Here is a 20,280-nt window from a genome sequence, read left to right as displayed (position 1 = left end):
CCTCCCAAGTTCTTGTGCCCCCCCCCCCCAGCCTCCTCGCTGGTGGGGTGGCATGAGAAGCAGAAAAAGCCTTGACTGTGTAAGCACTGCTCAGAAGTAACTAAAACATCTCCGCATTATTAACACTGTTTTCAGTGCAAATCCAAAACAGAGCCCCGTAGTAGCTACTATGAAGGAAATTAACTCTATCCCAGCCAAAACTAGCACAGACATATAGTAAAATTAGAGGAGAAGCTGGCTCTCTTGGAATGTATGTTGATTCCCAGGCATCCAGGGACTGAAAGTAGAAATAGATATGATCTTATTTGTTATATTAATCTTTTTCTTTTTGCCAGTTATACAAAACACGAGAGACTCAATTTATCTGTCTGCTTCCATCACATATAATCTCCTCTATTCTGTCTGAAGAGGTGAAACTTTATAATCTGTGTTTCTAACAGAGTAGTTTAAATAATGTGAACAAATGTATGATACAGTCGGAGTTATACCATTCATGTCTGGGTATTAAAGCTATACAATGCATCATTGGTTTGAATAGGAATGAATACAAGTATATACAACCACATAATTGTTTTTGTATTTAAAGGTGCGTATAGCGGCAAAATTCATAATTCATGCTCCTCCTGGGGAATTCAATGAGGTGTTCAATGGTGAGTATCTGTCTGCTCTGTCCTTTCGTTTAAGGCATCTATATCCAAAATTGTATTGCTGATTACTCTCCTGAATTTCATGTAGTCTATATTTTAGCAGCTCACTTGCTGTAAGATCTGGTTATATAGCTTGGCATAATGAGCTTTGCAGTCACAAGACAGCTTGGAGTTTAAATGCAAAAGGGCGAAGTACCACTTTTCATTGTGACGTGAGAATGAGCTTGCTTTCTTCAGTTTTTAATCAGTCATGAATTAACAGTTGCTCGGGTTTTCATTTAGAAGACGCATGTACTTTTTTTTTTTTTAGTCTTTGATAGACACATTTTTCAACAGAAATTAAACTAGCTGAAATTAAAATGATATTAAAAGGAATAGCATTACAAATAATTAACCTTGAATATACGAAGGACTACTTCTTAATGTCAGTTGTGGAAAGATTAATCTTCCCCAAACATTTTCAACCATTAAATTCTGGGCACACTTCATTGTACTGAGTGTATTGGTAAACTGAAAGGAAACTTGGAATTAGCCTCTCTCAACAATTGTTGCCTGAACTTTACCTAAGATGTTAGTTTTATTTAAAAATTGTTGTGTTTGTCTTGCATCAAGATGTGTGGCCATACATATCATATAAGAGGGCATATGTTTTGTAGCTGTTCCTTACAAGTATCTCTGCTATTTAAGTAAAGAAGTAAGTTTAGTACACTAAACTTTTAGTCAGTGTCAGGCTCGAGAGAGCTTAAATTTGTTAAAGAATGTAATGTTTTTAGAAGTACCTTGTTCTTCAGTTAAACTGTAACTAGCTGATTATTATTTAAACTTAGCTTGTACTGCATTTGTGAAATGAGCTGTTGGTGAGCAGCTCATTAACCCAGCTCCCTGAAGGTTAATACAATTTCTTATAGGAGTACTGCTACAAACCTTCTTAAGCTAGTTCATAGTTGCAACTAGTTGCTCAATAATGTGGTATATGTTTGAAAACACAACAAAACATTTGATCATAAATGTGTGACCAGTGTTCAATGAGATTCAGACTGACTTTCTTACAAAAAGAGAGAGAAAGCTTTAAATTCCAAATCTGTAAATTGTGATTTTGTCTGTTTGGTTTGGCATGGAGGCAGTTGAGTTTGTGGGGTTGTTTTTTTTTCATTTGGGGTGTTTCGTTGGTTTGGGTTTGGGTTTTTTGTTGTTGTTGCTTTGTTTTTTTAAAAAAAAAAAAAGAAACTTCATGTATATTCCGGATATTTTTTTTTTCACTTGCATGATACCTTGGGAATCTTTAGAAGAGTTTAAAATGTTATAGCGAGACTAATGATCAGTTAGTTAATGATCAGTGCATTGAATTGTTATTAAAATAGTGCCTAGTAAATAATGAGCCGGTAAGTCAAGTTCATAAGTAACAATTTACTGCATAGTAAATATGAAGTAATTCTGAGAAGAGTATTGACTTTATTCTGTATTCATATGTTTCTTGTATGATGATAGAAGAAATGGTATTGTGATATATTGTGCTCTGACTACTAAGTGTCATTAAGGAACAACAGCAGAAATGGTAAGGCTTAAAAAAAAAAAAAGTACAACACCTACCATATTAGTGTTGTCAAAATACAGTAACCACTACCATCAATACAGTGTGACGGATTTGGTAGTTTACACCTTAAAAGTGAACTCATTTGAATCCTTTGCTGTTCTCATTCAGAACTTCTCTAAAAACTAGTTTGACGGATTCCTTGAGCTGTCACAGAGCCTGGAGAATAGGGCTTATATCTGCTTACCAGATTGTGTTGAAAGGAATCAATTTCTGTACTATTCTTCTCATTTTGTTCAGTCAAAATTATGAAAGACAAAGCAATAAAGTTCCTACCTAGTGATCTGTATGGGTATGGGGTGGTTTGGGTTTTTTGTTTTGTACAGTCTGTGGACATTTGTTATGTGACTGACACAAGTTTCTGAGTTAACCGTACATTTGTGTTGTAAATATCTCCTTTCAGATGTTCGGTTGCTGCTTAATAATGACAATCTTCTCAGGGAAGGAGCAGCCCAGTAAGTACCAGATGCCACACACTCAGTTGCATAAAAGCAAGATGTTTTTCAGTAAGACTTTCACTGTCAGTGATTCGTTTAAAAAGATGTGTGCTTGGCAAGTAAAACCCTATTATGTGTGCTGTGCATCTTTGATCAAGATTAAATACTTGGCAGAGGAAAGATCTGTATTGTATCCTAATGATTAGAGCAACTGGTTTGGAAATGGGTGACCTGGATCTTAGAACTAGTCTCCACCTTTTTGGATTTTGTTTCTGTTTCTTGGTAGATGTTACAGGCACTGAACATCTGTAAGACACAGTTTCCTTAGACCCTACTTTTTTATTGAAACATTACACCTGCTGTATTTTATGCCAAAATTAGTTTCATATGTAAGAATGGAGATGTCTGGCTTAGTAGGTTGGATCCCTGTGGAATTTAAATTTTATCTGTTCCTCCAGTTTCTATGGGTTACTGTAGAGCATATGTGTTTGTCGATATCAGGTTACTTTTGAATATAAATCATTGTGTAATGGTGGTTGGAATCTGTAATGTGAGCAGTGAATGAACCAAGGTGATTCCAAGAATTTGGGCCTGCTAGATAATGAAGCATTTATACCATTTTTTGATGCATCATTGTCCAGATTATTAGCTACTATTTAAATATCTTACAGCTACTAAGGAAGAAGATTGTGCTTGATGCAGGCTTTTGGTGTTTTTTTTCTTTTGTAGTGCATTTGCACAGTACAACTTGGACCAGTTTACTCCAGTAAAAATTGACGGTTATGATGAACAGGTATGAATACAATGAAATACTTGCAATGTTCCTTAAACTGTTAAACATGTTCTGGTATTGGAACATATCTTGGCAAGAAAATGAAATGAAATGCATCTTCCCTGCCAAAATACAGAGATTATGGCCCTCCAATAGTACCAGTTCTATAAGTTAATAATTTATGGCATCCAGAGAGCTTGAAATTTTGGTCTGTGGTGTTGGCCTGAATTCAGTCAGACCTGATTTGGAACTGTAGAAAAAATTTACTCCATCTTTAGTACTAGAAGACATGAATTTCTATATTTCATTGTTTGTTGCAGTAAGAGGGTAAGATTCAGGACTTTTTTTCTGAGTCAGTGTGTCATGTTAGCCTCGTCATCTTTTGCTATATGCATATTTTGTTTAAAATGTGAGTCTTTGGATATAAGTAAGCTCCAGTTAAATGTAGGATATAATTAGATTTGGCATGGGGTTTTTTTCTCTTTATTCAATAGCAAATGTTATTAACTAAAATTTTATAATACAGGTTTTGATAACAGAACATGGTGATTTGGGAAATGGAAAATTTTTGGATCCCAAGAACAAGATTTCTTTTAAATTTGATCACTTAAGAAAGGAGGCTACTGATCCTAGACCCCACGAAGTTGAAAATGCCATAGAATCCTGGAGAAATTCAGTTGAAACAGCAATGAAAGCATATGTGAAAGAACACTACCCAAATGGTGTCTGCACAGTAAGTACTAAATTATATAACTGCTGTACCACTATAGATAGAAATCTAAAAAAAAATTGTAACTATTTGTAAACCAGGAAGATAGGCAGTTTCAACTGTAAAGCACTTAGTCCTGTCAAGGGTTCATACAGGGAAATGAGGGAAAGCTTCAGAAGTTTAATATTTCAGCTATTGGACTACTAGTATGTGATTACTGCAGGTCATAGTGAAGACCTGCCTCTCAGTTCAAGAATTTTTATTTCAATTTCTTAAGGCATTAAGACCTTCTGTAGACTACTACAGGTTGAGCCCGTTGATCCTGGCTACCTGGGTGGTTACTTTAAAAAAAAAAAAAAAAAATCCATAAGATACAAGTGTCTGTCTTGGCTTGGTTTACTGACAAAACTGTCAGTAAAGCAAACTGTTTTCTCTCCATCACATCTTCTATATATCAAAGTGCTGTATTCTTACCACCAGAATCAGTGGGTTCTGATGGTTTCTTAAAGTAAAACCTCTCAGTCTGGACTAAAATAGCATTCATTTGCTGTTAGGAGCCCTATGACTATTTAAAGTGCAGCAAACTGATCTAATGATAGCTGTCCTGTGCTTTGTATTAACCTGATGGAAAAATTAACTAGGAAAAAAAAAAAAAATCAGTTGCTGAGTTAACAAGTTGAACGTTGCATGTTCATTGAGATCATTTTTACTAGTATTTGATTTTAGGGTATAAAGCAGAACAGAGGAGCAAACCCACCTTTTTAATCACCTTTTCACTAGTCTGTAAAGGGTTAAATCATCTTAGTTGTAGAATAACTGGTATCTGAAATCCAGCTGTTAATATATATTGTCACAGTAGTCACTGCTACAGGCTTAAAATTCCTATAGTTGCAGAAAAATTAATTCGCAGTATATAAAATTTCAGTTAAGATGCTTGACCTTCAGATTTTCTGATCTTAATTTTTTCTGCATTGTAATATACACTTCAATGTTTCATGTACTGAATATTATGTAAGAACCATAGTGGTTATAAAATTAAATTTTACAGTTTACGTAATGATAATAGAACTAGACATCTCTAAGCAGCTTGAGCAAGACAGATACTAAAACTTTAACTCTGGGGTTTTTTTTGTTTTGTGTTGTTTTTTGTTTTTTGTTTTTCATTTTTAATTAAGGTATATGGTAAAACAATTGATGGACAGCAGACCATTATTGCATGCATAGAGAGCCATCAGTTCCAAGCAAAAAATTTTTGGTAAGTTTCTGTATGGTTACAAATACAGTAAAATACAGCAAACTATCTGCACTAGTGCCATTACACTGATAATCCTTAGTTCAGAGAAGGAGGTGCATGCACATCTTGCATATGACTTTTTTCTCCCTCTGCCCCACCCCACCCCAAGTTTTTCTGCCAAAACTATATAGAAATCTCTTCCTTTGTGGTAAGTAAAATGACAGACTGCACGTCTGCATCTCCTTTGCAGAACTTTGGGAACCTTGTAAGATTCCTTATGACTCTACCAGTTTATCACACTGGCACCAATACCCATGCCTGTGTTCCCTAATATAGTTGCTTCTGCTTGTGTTGCTTCCTTTGTGACTGACAGAATAAAAACAGCTCCTTCTAGTTTGCATGTCTAGGAGAAAGAAGGTGACTAAAGATTAATTTACAGTAGGACTTGCATCATTAATTTTGGGGTGAAATAGATAAAGGTGATCTTGGATGAAAGGAACTCTTACAAACTGCATCTTGATTTTTTTCTGTACTTGGTTGAAAGATGTTTTCCACAGTCTGGAGTGAATTTTGGATAGCTCCTTGCAGGAAACTAGCCAGAGTCGAGATAAATATCACAGTATCGGAACTGGTTTAAGGAAGTATCTTCTAAAGATAGCTAATACATTTCTCCAACCAACCACATATATTTCATTATTATTTTACTTGCTATTTTGCATCTGCTTGAAATTATATTTAGTAATCCCACGGGTAATGAATGGAAGTGCAGAAGTCTTTGTTTTCTAATGCTGAATGTGAATATTACATATGCATAGTAATTTCAGCATGTGTATCATTTACATGATTTGCGCATCATACTGTTCCGTAAATTTTTGAATTTGCACAGTTAATAAATAATTTCTCCTACTGACTTAAACTTGACTAGTTAAGTCTGAATGTTTTACATCAATATTAAAAATAACTTAAAATAATACTGATTCTCCTTTTAGTTCAGAAGTATGAATGACTTTTGTATTCCAAGTAGTTACTTTAATATTATAGTCTTTAAAGAAGAGAAACAGATATGCAACAACCTTTTATAGATGCAGAAAATCTTTCTTGAAAGTTTTCTTTAATAAATCTATGGTCGGACATCTATGGGTAAATATTGACCATGTTTCTAAGAGTTTTACAGGGGGACAATCAGACTCTAATTTTATTCTTAGCAAGTTTTAATAAATGCATATTGGTTTGGGGGATTTGGGGATGGAGGAGTGGATTAAAAGTTAACCAGGCTCCTCAGTTATCCAGCTGTATGTCTCGATATCCAGCCCAAGCCACAGCCAGTACTTATTCTTAAGGTGTCTCACCTTTTTAGGCATTTGGAATGCTGGCAGCCTACCATTGAAAGCAAGTTTGTTGGATGATAGAAAACCAATACATGCCAAAGAAAAATGTTCTATGAATTTCTGAAATACTATCAACGTAGTAGGATAGATGGTTTATTAAAGAGCGTGAAAGAAAAGGAAAGACAGTTAATCTCTTACAAAACATCTTAAGTCAGGAGAGGTAAATAAAGTAATGATATGTTGTTTTTAACTTAGAGCATTTCCTACAGAAGGATCCTTCTGAACTTGAACTCTTTTTATTGGAATAGCATCTTAAGGACAAAAAAGATATCCCAGAGTGGAAGCGTTGTGTTCATCTTAACTTCAAGGACCACAAAGTGACTAAGAAGCAAACAAATCTGTTAGCTAGTCATTGAATCCTGTGCATCTAAAAACTAATAATGTACCTAAAATGTAGTTCAGCACATAAGCTTTCTTATAACTAATGGGTCAGTCTATAAGGCTACCAGTAATATTAGTGTCGCTGAGTTGGGTGACCTTATCAGTTTTCTTAGAGATGCCAACAAGCTTCTGAATTGCCTTAGTCTGAATTTTCAGTGATAATCTATAATTTGGATGTTGTCTGAAATAATAACCAATGGCTTTATAGAGTTAACACTGTTAGTGTCTTAGATGTGTCAATATAGATCCATTAGTAGCTGTTAATCTTAAAGTATTTATCTCTTTCTCTCCCCTTGTTGAATGCACTGGAATCTACACCTAACATCAGTAGGACTGGCACTCATAGTATCAACTTTCTTTCCTTCTTTAAGTGCAAAGGAGGAATCGAGAGACAGCCATAGTCCATTCTTAATATAGCTCTAATGTACTAACCTTCTAATCCACTAACCTTATAACTAAATAAGAAAATGTCTAGTCTACAGGAAAGAAATCAGGTGAAACTACAATCTCCCCATACTGTTTTCCAGATGTTTGAAACTCCCTTTAAGCAATTTGGCAAGGATATTGAATTTGTGGAAGGAAACTGGAAGGAAATAATTGTCCTGGAACAGAAATGCTAGAAGAGCTGAAAGGCCTAGTTATATTCAGCATAGTGGAAAGTCTTGCTACTTTAATGTTCCTTCCATTCAAGTTTTTCATAGCCTGATGTGAAGTGTGGCTTTGGCTGATCCAGCAAGTCATCCAGGTCCCAGAAACAAATGATTATAGAAGCCTAATTAATAATAACGGAGAGAAAGAACATTGGAGGTTTTAGGTATTTTCAGAATTTAAGTCCTATTGTTAAAAGGTCCTTAGTAATAAATCTCCTTGGTCCACATTCAACACTGAAGTTAAATATTTTGGGAAACTGTTCTTTTCTCAACTGATTATGGGGCTGAATCTTTAGGGAAAGATTTTGTGCATGTGTAGTTGGACAGCATATTTCATTCTCTATTTTCCTTTGACTATCAGTTGTATGTTGGGTTTTTTTCTTAACTAGTGGGGTGACATCTGATTTCTGTTTTATTTTTTAAAGGAATGGCCGTTGGAGGTCAGAATGGAAGTTTACAATCACCCCTTCAACCACTCAAGTGGCTGGCATCTTGAAAATTCAGGTATGCTTATTTCAGACTGTGTCCTGATCAGTGAAGTCCCCAGTTATTATCAAGGGAGACTCAGGCCAGTGTATTAAATGTTCTAAGAGAATTTAGGGACCCAATAAGCAAAGCAGAGATGCCCATTCAGTTGTTAGTGACTTAGTTGTGTATTTATCTAATACTTACAAACACAAAATATGTGTTTAATATAATGTATTCACCTCAGCCCAGCATATACCTCTTTGGTTTCCTGTTCTTGCATTTGCAGTGGCACAAGCCTTTCCTGAGTGTAGGCCCTTTGTGAGAGCTTTACTTTCTTTTTGACTGATAATAGCAGGGGTTTTTTTCATGTTACCCACCCTATTGTTCAGGAAGGTGGGAACCTTTGATTTCAGTCATTCCACCATCTGAAATTTTTGAATCCAGGTCTCCTTCATTCGGAATTTGCCCTTCCTGTTGGCTTTAGGGCATTCACAAAGCAGATACTGTCCAAGCAGGAATGCATATATCTTGAGACCAAAGGAAGTCTGACTGTCATGTGGTAGGCAGGGGGGACTTGACTTCCTGGATTGGTTCCCTGGAATGTGGACACATATTTTGCAGGAGTTTACTAAAATAATTCTGGAATCGGGGACGAGAGTCTTAGTGCAGTCTGTAGTATTTTATCATCTTTTTATAAGACATGGAGTCAAGTTCCCTTTTCCTGCTTTTTTTGTGCCCCCGTGAGTTTTGCATTTCCTTGCTGCTCAGTGACTTGACTTCAGAAGGAAGATGCAATGGAATGTTTTATTATCCATAGCCTGAAGCTAGGATGTTATGTTAGGATGTGGTAGCTGTGTTCAGATCCACCCAAGCAGAGGGCCTGAATCTGATTTCCCATTCTGGGGCAAATTCTACAACAACTGGAATGATAGTCAAAATGTGGACAGCCATTATTATGTTGTCAGATCAAGACAGTCATGGTAAGCACCCTAAGTAACTTCTAGGCTTCTCAAGACTTTGGGAGAATCTAAGTAAACTGTCACTTAAATCCAGCTTGCAGCAAAACAGGCATTTTCTCTGCAGCATGCACTTTTGGTTAAATGTCTTAAGAGATTTTCCAGAACAAGCAGGCAGGTGTCTACCTAATTCTGGGAAAGGTTAGCCCAGTAGCCTAGAAAGTAGCCTGAACAGGTAATTTAGTCAGGTTTTAATTGGCATCTCAATTTGGGCACCAGCTGATTTTGTCTTTTATTACTATTTCACATAATTAATCAAGTCATTATTTACATCCATTAAAGTCTGTGTTCTGGGGAGTGATGAAAAGTTTTACTTTTTTGCTTGTATAGGAACTACTTGTTTCACTAAGGACTTTTGAACTCGGTTTCAAATTTTTAGAAATTGTGTGCAATTTCTTCAATGTATGTGGGAGTGCTTCCCCTTTGCCTCTCCAAACAAACAAAAAAAAGTGCTTTAATATTTTTAAGAAGCAAAATAATCTTCTAGAATGAGATCTCACTATATTAATGAAATTTCAGAGTACTGAAATTTCAGTGTTATTTGCAGAATCTTTGACAGCAATACAGCCATTGCCCTGTTTCTGATAAGACCTTTTATGAATAAGTTGGGGGAGATACCAGCATCACCTGCTATCTTCAGGTGTCTTAAGTATTTTTAAGGTCACTTGCACAATTTCTTCTTTTTTTTTTTTTTTTTTTAAATTCTATTAATAAATTCTAATATAGGAGATTTTCAACTGTCTTAATCCCTTCCATTGTTTAATTTTCTTTTAATTGTATATAAGGGGAAAACTGCAACAGCAGAGCCTTTTACTAAAACTAAGTCCCTGTGGTGCTTGACATGCTCCAACTGTGCATGGAAAACAACTGATAAGTGTACTGGTTACTAATTTTATCTCTTAGATAATTTGTTATTCTCATCCCTCCTTAGTTAACCTTTCCAAGAGGTTCTGTTCATAAACATCATCCTTCTTGTAGTCTTCTGAACCCAGACCTAGCATTCTAGAAGGATGTCAGCAGTGAGGTATAGTACAGAACAGTTACTTTTCATATTTTGTTTAAGATATAACACATCTCAGAATTAGATTTGACTCTTCATCCCTGTTAAGTTTTTAGGCGTGAGTGTTTGCCAAGAATGTGAGACAGATAAGACGTTGGTGCTGATGTCAGCCTCAGCACAGGGGAGGTTTGGGCCCTCTGCAGTGGATTGTGATGGAGAAGTGGGAGGTTTATACTTCTCTAGGTTCTGCTGTTTCATTGGGAGGTCTCAGAATTTTGCACTGAGTAAGCACTTCTCATCTTTTAGGAACTGGATTGAAAAAGGCTGGCAGAAGTTTCACCCAGTAATATTTGATTTGAAAAGAAGCTTATTTTATGGTTAGGATGATACCTTTTGTTGAAAAACAAGTATTTGACAATAATCAAAATAATAATGTAAGATGAATCACAGAAAATAATGTTTTTTCTCTCATATAGGAAACCTTTCTTTTGCTTAGGTATTATAGCTGTCTTACTCTGTGTCATGTTTTCTCTATTGTTGTTTATAAAATTGAGGGTCTCTTGCACATGTGATCATAATGTATATGAAATATAGTATTGTGCATTCATCTCTAAATTTAAATGTTATCTTGCCTAATAGGGTAGAGGCACAAATGTTTCAATTCCTTGTAACATCAGCTACGTTGACTTTATCAAAATTGTAAAAAACCTTTAAAGATACCTGTTTAAATGTCAATGAGCTGCATAACTCTTCTGTATCAGTTATTATGAATGATTACGTGTAACTTTATATATGCTTCCTATTTTTTAAGTTTTCCAACAGTTGCATTAGAAACTGAATGTTTTCAGATCCTTCCCAACTGAATTTAAAAGTACTAAAGTTAGCTTGAGTAGAGTTTTACTGGTCTCCTCCTCCTGTAAAATAATCAAGGAAGCTGCATTTCAAGAGTAAATAGATTTCATTCTGCTTTGCTATCTAACCTTGGCAAACTTTGACTCAAAGAGCTCCTTTGTCTAGATAAATACCAGCTTTTCTTATGAGCCATATCTAATAGAGGAAAATATCAAAAACAGGCAGATCTAGAAAGGGAAGCTTAATGTTGTGCTGTCCCTAGAAAACATTTGGGGTAAAGCAGAAAAACAACTTCACAGTATCCTGAAGCCTTGCCAAAACTATTCTCATTTTAAATATATCTTCACCATTTCCCGAGTTTCTAGTAAGGTCACATAAATAGTATGTTGTCGTCTTCATGATGTTAATCAAAACCTAAACTTCTTTGCATGAAATACTACTTAAGGCACATCAACACAAAAATGTTTCCAGAATAGCATCTTTACTATTCCCCCTCAAAAATATTTAAATTCTACAACATTTTGGTTTTCCTATTTGTTTTTGTGGTTCTGTAACATTTTATGTGTGTTTTTTTGATTTGTATGGGTTTGTTCTTCTGGTAAATACTACAATACTTTGATTTTCCTGTGTGTCATTGGCCTGTAACATTTAATGTGATGTTCTTTGTTTAATTTTCTGTAGGTTCACTATTATGAAGATGGTAATGTTCAGCTGGTGAGCCATAAAGACATACAAGATTCTCTAACAGTGTCTGTAAGTGAACTTTAAAGACCTTAGTGTGTATATTGAAGTGACTTTTTAATTTAAAAAGAGAAGCAAGCTTAAAAAAAGCTCAGAAATTTGGAGGCTAGTTTGCTCTTCTGCATGAATGGGAATTAATGTTCTAATTTATAAATACTTTGTAGTATTTACTACTTTTACCTAACTGTGGCTTATATAAGATAAATTAACTTTGATTTAATTAGCTTGCTGTCAGTCTTACTGCACTTATGTAGTATTTAAACTTTGATCTGTAGAGTGACCTATAGAATTAATTTTTGAATATGAAGGAGGTTTGAGTTATAATAACCCGCTTAAGTAGTACAACCTCTAGGAGATGGTCTCCTTTGCTCACTGGGAGAAGACCAGTATGCTAAAAATAGTAAACAAATGCTACCAGTTGGGAAGCAGTAGTGGGTATTCTTCCTTCATTTCCTCCCTGTCTGTAACTGGTGCTGTCAGCCTCTTGCTTTTCTGTACAAAAAGCCCTTTCAGAGATGCTTCAGCTTGAGAAGTGTAACACACTTTATATTTAAAGCATCGTTTTTTTCAACTTCTTTCCAAGTGGATCTTTATAGCAATGAGGAGCAGACAGTAGGAATAAAAATTGTTTGGAAATAGTACCAGATGTATCCTTTAATGGTTGGTAATGTTGCAACGTGAACAACTACTACTTTTTAAGTAATGCTCCTCTTGCCTACTGGAGATTGTGTTTATAAACAGTAAGATTTTCCATTGGAGTGTTCTTTAATAAAACTTAAGCCAGTGAGGTTAAACTGGCAAAGGGAAATTGTAACAGTGAACAGTAGAAGTATTTTAATGATAATGACTAGTAGTGACCAATTTGGCTCAAAAGCTCAATTCCTCAATAAAGAACATTGTTTGTTAATATAAAGCAAGGCTTGTTGGCTTTTCATTTGCAATAGCACCATAAAGAATGGGAGAGTGTGGTGCCAACTGATAACGCTTCTGGAGCTGTAGATATAAAATTACTTTTGACCCCCTAAGCAAAGGGATCTGCTTAATCTTTCATTCAACTAAGAGTTGCTTCATGGAAGATTATTTGGAAGAAGTTCTCCTTTCAATAGCTTTTGCTTCACTTTCTGTTGGGAAGAAACTTAATCCTGTTGTACAATTTAGTAAAGCGGTGGAAGACCAATGAGTAGAAAAGCATCTTTTACATAACTTTCCTACCTCCTGCTAGAACAAAAGCAAGTATGCTGCTGATTACCAATTTTTAGCCTTGGCTTTGAGCTTCATAGAGGGCAGAGGCTGTACAAGTTCTCATTTCACACAGAAGAAATGGTTAGGTAGATTAAAAGGAGCCCCAATGACTCATCTTTTTTTGTTGTTTGGCAGAGAAGCAGTTTTGTACCATCAATGGGCACTACTGAAATAAATGACTGAAGAGTTCTCTTGTTGCTAGAGCTATGAATAATTTTGGTGAAGGTTACTTGCTTATCCCTAATTTCTCCCTGAGCCAGATAAGACCTCATACCCCTGAATTCTTCCTTTCATTAGCAGAGCCTTTGAAATCATTGCCTCAGTTCACTGAAAAGTCAAAACCCTTTCATTTGTTCTACTTGGTCTCTACCTCCTCCTTCATCTCTTTCTGTGGTGTCCAGGAGTGCTTTCACAGCTGCTAGATGCAGTTTCACTGAAACTTTGAACCAGTGGTAGTTGAAACTGCCATAGCTTTCTCCCAGTCTTTGCCTTTGTAGGAATGAGGGATCACGTGAGGCAAGAACGCTCCTAACTTTCAACAACTTCTGCAAAAGTACCCTTAGGAGTGTTTCCAACACCAGGTTGGAAGTTTCAAAATTCATGAACCCTCACTTCGTTCTTGACACTTCTTTCAAGCATTTCAGCTAATATGTCTCCAGATTGACTGATGGGTCGTTTTTTATTTTTAAAACAAATGCACACTTGCATACTTTAAGGATGAGGCCCAAAGCCAATAAACTGTTTATCAGTCATGATGAAATTTGGAAGTTGTGGTGTGTTGCACCCTCACTTCTGCAAAATGTACTTGGGGATGTTTTTGGAAGACCAGTCTAGTGTTTGCCTCAGCTTAGTCTCCAGATTCAGAATGTTTAGAGGTGAACAAATTTGTTTGGGTTTTTTGGTTGTATTCTGCATACTTCTGGGTTAGCTGGTGTTCTTTAAGTTTTCCTGAATTTGTACTGGAAATTTAACATTAATAATGTTAATATCCATACTTTTCATGTTTTTAGAGACCTGTATGTGTGCATTGTCATGTTTCCAAATGCTGTTCTGTTCCATATGTCTTTTTATAATACCATGGAACTTTAAATCCAAATATTTTAATGAGCTCCATGGTAATCTTAATGTTAATGCTTTTGCAGTTCGACTGTTTTTATTGTTATATTATTTTTATATTAAAAAAATAATGTGGTGTATGTGTTCTGGAATGTGTTTGAATGTTTTGTTCGGTTTTGGTTGAGCCACTAAATGGTCATGTGTTCTCATGGAGTCTACTTGACATTGCTCATAACTGTAGGAAAAAACATAATCCAACTGGTCTTAGAATCATGCTGTACAGCAGACCTAATTCAAATGCTTTTTTTTCTAGAATGAAGCCCAGACAGCAAAGGAATTTATAAAAATCGTAGAGGCTGCAGAAAATGAGTATCAGGTATGTTGGAAACAAATGCTATATCCTTACTCACATGTATAACATTACCATATATTTAGCCAAAGCTAGTATTCTATAATTAGCACGCTTTTGATATTAAGATAATGCAGTTCCATACAAATATAAATAGATTACATGCTGCTATTAACTGTATCCTCCCTTTCTGTACCTTCTGGTGATTGCACTCACTGACTTACTGTTACATTAGAAGTCATTTTTTTGAAAGCAGAAAAGTCCCTAGAGTGATTGAATATCAGCAATTCTGATCTCCTTTAGTATTAGCGCATTCCTTAAGTGGAATTTTTTTGCAGATTCTGTTCAGACGCTACTCTGTTAGACAGCTTTGCTAAATATGACTATAAGCATTATCCATTTCAATTAGTCATTTTAAAGTTAGAAAACTATAACTGTTCTAGATATCCTCTGCAGAATTGTATTCACGTTCATTTAGGTCTTGAATATAAGGTAAATTTCAGACACCATGTTCTGTCAGTTTTTAAAAAAAAGCGCTCTTTAATATAAATTTACTAAGTATGTATCATGCTTTATATTCAAGTTCATACGATGTTGTGGACTGACTCTACCATCCCCACAGAAAAAAAACAGTGGAAGACTTTGGTGTCTGAAATTAACGATGTACAAGCTAACTCTGATCAGCACTTTATTCATGCTGCTGATTAACCACACTGTGGTTTGCTGAAACACCTAGGCTACGGCCAGGTTTATTGCATCTGTCTCACTAATTTTCTTCACATAGTTTCAATCTAGATCTAACAGCTTTCCTTCATAAAATATTATTTTAATTTAGCATTATTTTTATTAAGCCTGTTCAAGAGGTAATAGACTACTCAATCATTTAACTTTTTATATAACATCCTAGTTCTGTTCTTCATGTGTCTTTGTTTTTTGTGACTTTGTGTTTAACAGACTGCTATCAGTGAGAATTATCAGACTATGTCGGACACTACTTTCAAGGCCTTACGTCGACAATTGCCAGTAACCCGCACCAAGATTGACTGGAACAAGATCCTTAGCTATAAGATTGGAAAAGAGATGCAGAATGCTTAAAGTGAACGTTGCATGACTGGATCATTTTAGTGTCCTTGTATACAAATAAAAATTATTACAAAAAGTATTTGGAACTGTCAAATCACCCAGTCAGCATGGGCTTTTGCCATTGAAAATCACTGTAAGTAGTTTGGTTAGAGCACAAAGCTTAGCTAATTGACTTTTTTCCTTTTTCTTTCTTTTCAGAGGGTTGCAACTTCAGTGTAGCTGAATATCTTCCTTTAGAGTTTCTGTTGTACCTTTATTTTTTTATAATGAAGAGACCATGCCTTTAGTTTTCAATTACATGTTAAGAACAGTTTTGAAAAATATTTTTGCATATGATAACCCTTTCTCTTGCTGTCATGTCAAATGGACAACTTCCAAAATTTGCTGGATTCCTTGTGGAGATCAGTAACATGCATTTCTAGGTCAAGGTCAACATGGAGTTAGCCATAGGTGCTGTTTTTGAAATCATCTATCCTTTCATTGTATGTAAAATTGGGAAAAGCATTTTCTATATCGTTTAAACCTTTTAGAACACTTATTTAGCTAGCTCTGTGGTAACTAAATTTTTTTTTCTAAAAGAAAAGGCCAAGGTCTAATGCTGTTTTAAGATTTTGAAATTAAATAAAAGTACTTATTCCAGAAATGCATTTAATGCTTTGTTCCTGACAATTACTTAAATGAGCTCAAACTCCACCTGCCCTTGAGGTTTTTTTATCATAAAGCCACAAATGTATTATAACAAGGCATATTGTAATATATATAATCCTGTACTCATTACTATGTCTGTCAGTTTATTTTTTTCTTGGATTGAAATGTACTAAAATTCAATGTGACATTAAAATGCAAATTTTCTATTTATTTGAGTATCAGATTGCTTCCTGATATAGCCTATTTTTGGTGTTTCTGTATATTTTTTAAATACTGCTTAAAACAGCCACAAACTTGTGGCCTATTGGCTGTTCTCACTCTATTTGGAGATTGTTGTAGTGTCATCATCCCTTGTTTCCATCTGCATTTAAGAAACATCTACATATGGAAGTCTACTTAAAACAGGTATCTTTTAGCTTCATATTGGCTACAGAGGATGGAAGAAATTACAAGACCAAAAATAATACATTTGTCTGAAGCATACTTTCCCTGTCTGATATATCTCGTATTGAAAATGGACATTAGGTATCTAAAAACTCAGACTTCATTACAAATGCTGTATAACACTTCTGTGAAATGCATAATTTCATTTTTTAATTCGATGAAAACCTGTTTTAAAATATGCACCTAATTATATGCTTATGATGGAAAATTAAACAGCTTTTTTTTATAGAAGGCAGGTTTTTATGCGCACTCCTAAACCAGTAAAGCTTATACAAAGGTTTTATATCTTTGTTTACAGCATGATCCAATTAATTACCTTAAACTCTTAAGTTACAGCATAGCAAGAGAAAGAGTCTAGACTCGTACTGAGTATAAAAATGTACACACAAAGTAGTTTACTGTTTCAATTGTAGTAGCAATACCCCTATATTCTGTTCTTCAGTGCTCTCTTATAAAGGGGTATAGAATTAAATGAAGTTCTTGAAATTGCTGCTACTTTACAGTACTAAACTGTATAGTAGAAGAGTGGGATTTGTTCTACCACAGTCTTCCTGGAGAATTGCCCTCTTAATTGTCTTTGTAGATCAGCTGTTGAACCATGTTGTTCTTTAAAAGGTGGCTTATAAAAGCTGTATGTGAGCTAATAACAGATGCTGAGTCACTGTCAAGTCAGTCTGTCAGTCTTAACTAAGATCTCAATACAAACCTTGTTTGAAAAATTTCTTCAACATATTTAAGAACAAGCTAAAAATAAAAGGCAGTGACTGGACAGTTAGGAGAACTGTTAATGGGCAACAACAGTGCAAATAACTTTTCTAGCTGTTAGAGTATTGCATATGACCGGAATCAGCACTGGCTAAAAGTCAGAATGCTATTTTTCTTACCTGAAATAAAAAGCTAGTTTTAAATATATTCCTAATAAAGAGGTATTTTACTGTGAAGTAGTCTATTACTGTGTTTTCCCTCTCTGTTTATTCAGTCCTGTGATAGTCTTAATTCCTTATCTTCAAAGAATAGCATCCTACAGGTTCAAGTCTACCAGTGGGGTGACATAAGTAGATTTGTATTACTTATATTTTTTCCTGTTGTGTTAATTTTTTAGTCTGTGAGAATTTTACACCTTGAACATCAAATTTATTAAGTTATAGCTTCAATAAAGCAATTTATAAGTAAATCAACTATACTGTTACTTTTTCAAAGTGGTATGCTGTATCATATTTAGAGGTAATGACTCCCTAGATGAAGCCGACCTGAGTGTCAGCTGAGGCACATGGCACATTTGGAGTTCTTGATTTCTCTCAAAATTTTGGATGTCACTTGCATGTTTTTGTTTCTACCCCTTTTAAATTGGAGAACTTTAGAGCTTGCTTGGTAGGCTTTAGGGTATTTTGTGTAGGTAAAGCACTTTCTCAGAGAAATTTTGCTGTGGCAATTGTCTTAATGTGAATTACTATTTGTTTATATTCTATTTTTAAATATAAAGACAAGCTTTGTATTGTGGAATGTTGATGTACTAGACATTATGGCTTGTAATATGGAGTTGTAAAATGCTTGCATTTATGAAGTGTGTTACATCTTATGCATCTTAGTGCCCCTTTATACGAAGGAATTTTTAACTTCTGCAAGTAAGGAATTGTTCTTTCTGAACATCTGCAACAGGAGTGGCAATTCTGCTTCCAGGTTCTCCTGAGCAGCCCCTTTTTTGTAAGTCTGCCTTAAAATTCATACTGCAGGTAGAATGAAAGTTCAAAATCGTTGCAGTTTTGCTTACATTACTACTGCTGCTTATGCTCTACATGCTGATAACAATTCTGCAGGCTGGTTCAGTTGGGAACACTGCAATGCAGTTCATTAGTAAATGATCATTCAGCCCAGGGTTAAAAGTTTTGTGTGAGACTGAACAGCCTAATAGATGTGTTATCTTTAGGGGGATGACTCTAGCTGCGTCTATGGCAGTGATGCAGTCTGTGCAGCTTGGGAGTAAATCCCTCTCTCATCCCCACTTGCCACATGCTGGTTTGGCTGACAAAGAGGTTCTGGTGCTCTTGAGTTCACTTTCTTTTGGAGAACTCTGACCTGGGAACTGGGGTTTGTGCTGGGTGTGCAGCAGATGCCCTCCAGCTCCTAATGGTGATGGGAGTCCACAGCAGTGGTTCCCTTCAGGCAGCTTGAAACCACCGATGCGTTGAGGTTGTCTGGAGGATCAGACTAAACCTGGCCTTCAGATTTCCACACTGTACATACTGTAGGTATAGATGTTGGAACACCAACTGTTTGATGCTATGGATTCACCCCTATCGTACTGAATTACTTGCTGACATGGGCATAGCTTCTGTCGCATTCGTTTACTGGAAAGACTGAAACTGTTCTTCCTCTGATGCAACTGTAAACTAGGTTTAGATTAAAATTAGTTTGTTCATAACCTTGAAGTGTCAATTTTTGTGTGACAGTGTCAACTCTGAACTTTTTTTTTTTTGAAAGGGAAAAATTTGCATCAGATTTAAACAAAATCAGTTTTTTTCCACAGCTAAAGGAAAGGAACTGTGAATATGTACTTTATTCCTTCTATCTGAAATGCTTAATGAAAATGAATGCTTAATACTTGGTAGGTTTGCTTATTGGCAAGATTTTCCTCTGCTACTATGGCTTACCTGTAACAGGTATTGCTCAGCATGATATTATCCATGTGCTCATCACAAGAGAGAATAAGAGCAGTAATCGTTGCCTTAAAGGATATATTCTGTAAACATGTTTTAGACTCTTTTCTTTGCAAATCAATAGTTGTGCAGGGGCAAGTCTGTTAGGTTTATTCCTCATAAGTCAAGAGGAGCATGTAGGGACTTTTGCCTGGCTAGCTGTAGTTTGAAATAATTTCAGATCTGAAACAACTTCCAGCTGACAGGGTTGTAAACGTGCCCGCTAAAGTAGTATTTGGTTGATTGGTTTGGGGGGACACCACCACATGCTAATAATGACTTGTAGTAAATACTCAGTTTTGTATTTAAATGTGCTTAATATCTTTCAATGTCAAGTGTATACTGAGTACAGCTACTGTAGGCATCAGTGAAAGAATTGAGAGTACTTCCTTTAATAAGTAGTTTCCCAGTGTGCAATTCAAAGTTTGAGTTACCCTTCAAGGTTATTTCAGAAATTACTTAGGAGTGAGAATGGAGAAGGCTGAGCTACAGCTTTGGCACAACACTACGAATGCAAGACAAGCAGCGTTGTGAGGAAGGGTTCACAAAAACAAGCTCACAATCTCTTTCTTAGCAAGTAAAAATGTCCTCGGGGGTTTGCCAATTATGGTGCAACAGCCTGCTAAGGCAAAAGTTACCTCCTGTGGTACATCTGGAACCTAGGCTGCTTTCCTCACATGTAGAGAAGAGAGTTTTAGTCCCATGAGGTAAAGAGGGGACTCAGTCTTCCTAGAGCAAATGTTCTTATTATTGGCTGAAAGAAAACCAGGCAACCTCTTCTTTTGCAAATAAAGTGTTCATGAACCTAACTGAAAAATCACAGCCAGAAGCTCTTGAGTGCAGGAAGAACTACTTACCTTTCTCTCTCTTGGGCTG

At 35.6% G+C, this 20,280-nt stretch overlaps 1 protein-coding gene across 1 annotated transcript; it reads left to right on the top strand.

Moving 5' to 3' along the window:
• Positions 1 to 525: 525 nt before the first annotated feature.
• Positions 526 to 19,130, top strand: CAPZA2 (capping actin protein of muscle Z-line subunit alpha 2). The gene is given in 10 exon segments (XM_030014980.2): positions 526 to 582; positions 584 to 650; positions 2,642 to 2,693; positions 3,405 to 3,468; positions 3,974 to 4,180; positions 5,332 to 5,411; positions 8,235 to 8,313; positions 11,827 to 11,898; positions 14,498 to 14,560; positions 15,488 to 19,130. Coding segments are annotated over 10 exon segments (867 nt in total). The 5' UTR covers positions 526 to 540; the 3' UTR covers positions 15,629 to 19,130.
• The last annotated feature ends 1,150 nt before the right edge of the window (positions 19,131 to 20,280 follow it).

The sequence above is a fragment of the Aquila chrysaetos genome, chromosome 5 (assembly GCF_900496995.4).
Source record: "Aquila chrysaetos chrysaetos chromosome 5, bAquChr1.4, whole genome shotgun sequence".
NCBI classification, from domain to species: domain Eukaryota; kingdom Metazoa; phylum Chordata; class Aves; order Accipitriformes; family Accipitridae; genus Aquila; species Aquila chrysaetos.
The sequence above is the reverse complement of the archived record's forward strand: the minus strand, read 5'-3'. Positions and strand labels throughout refer to the sequence as shown.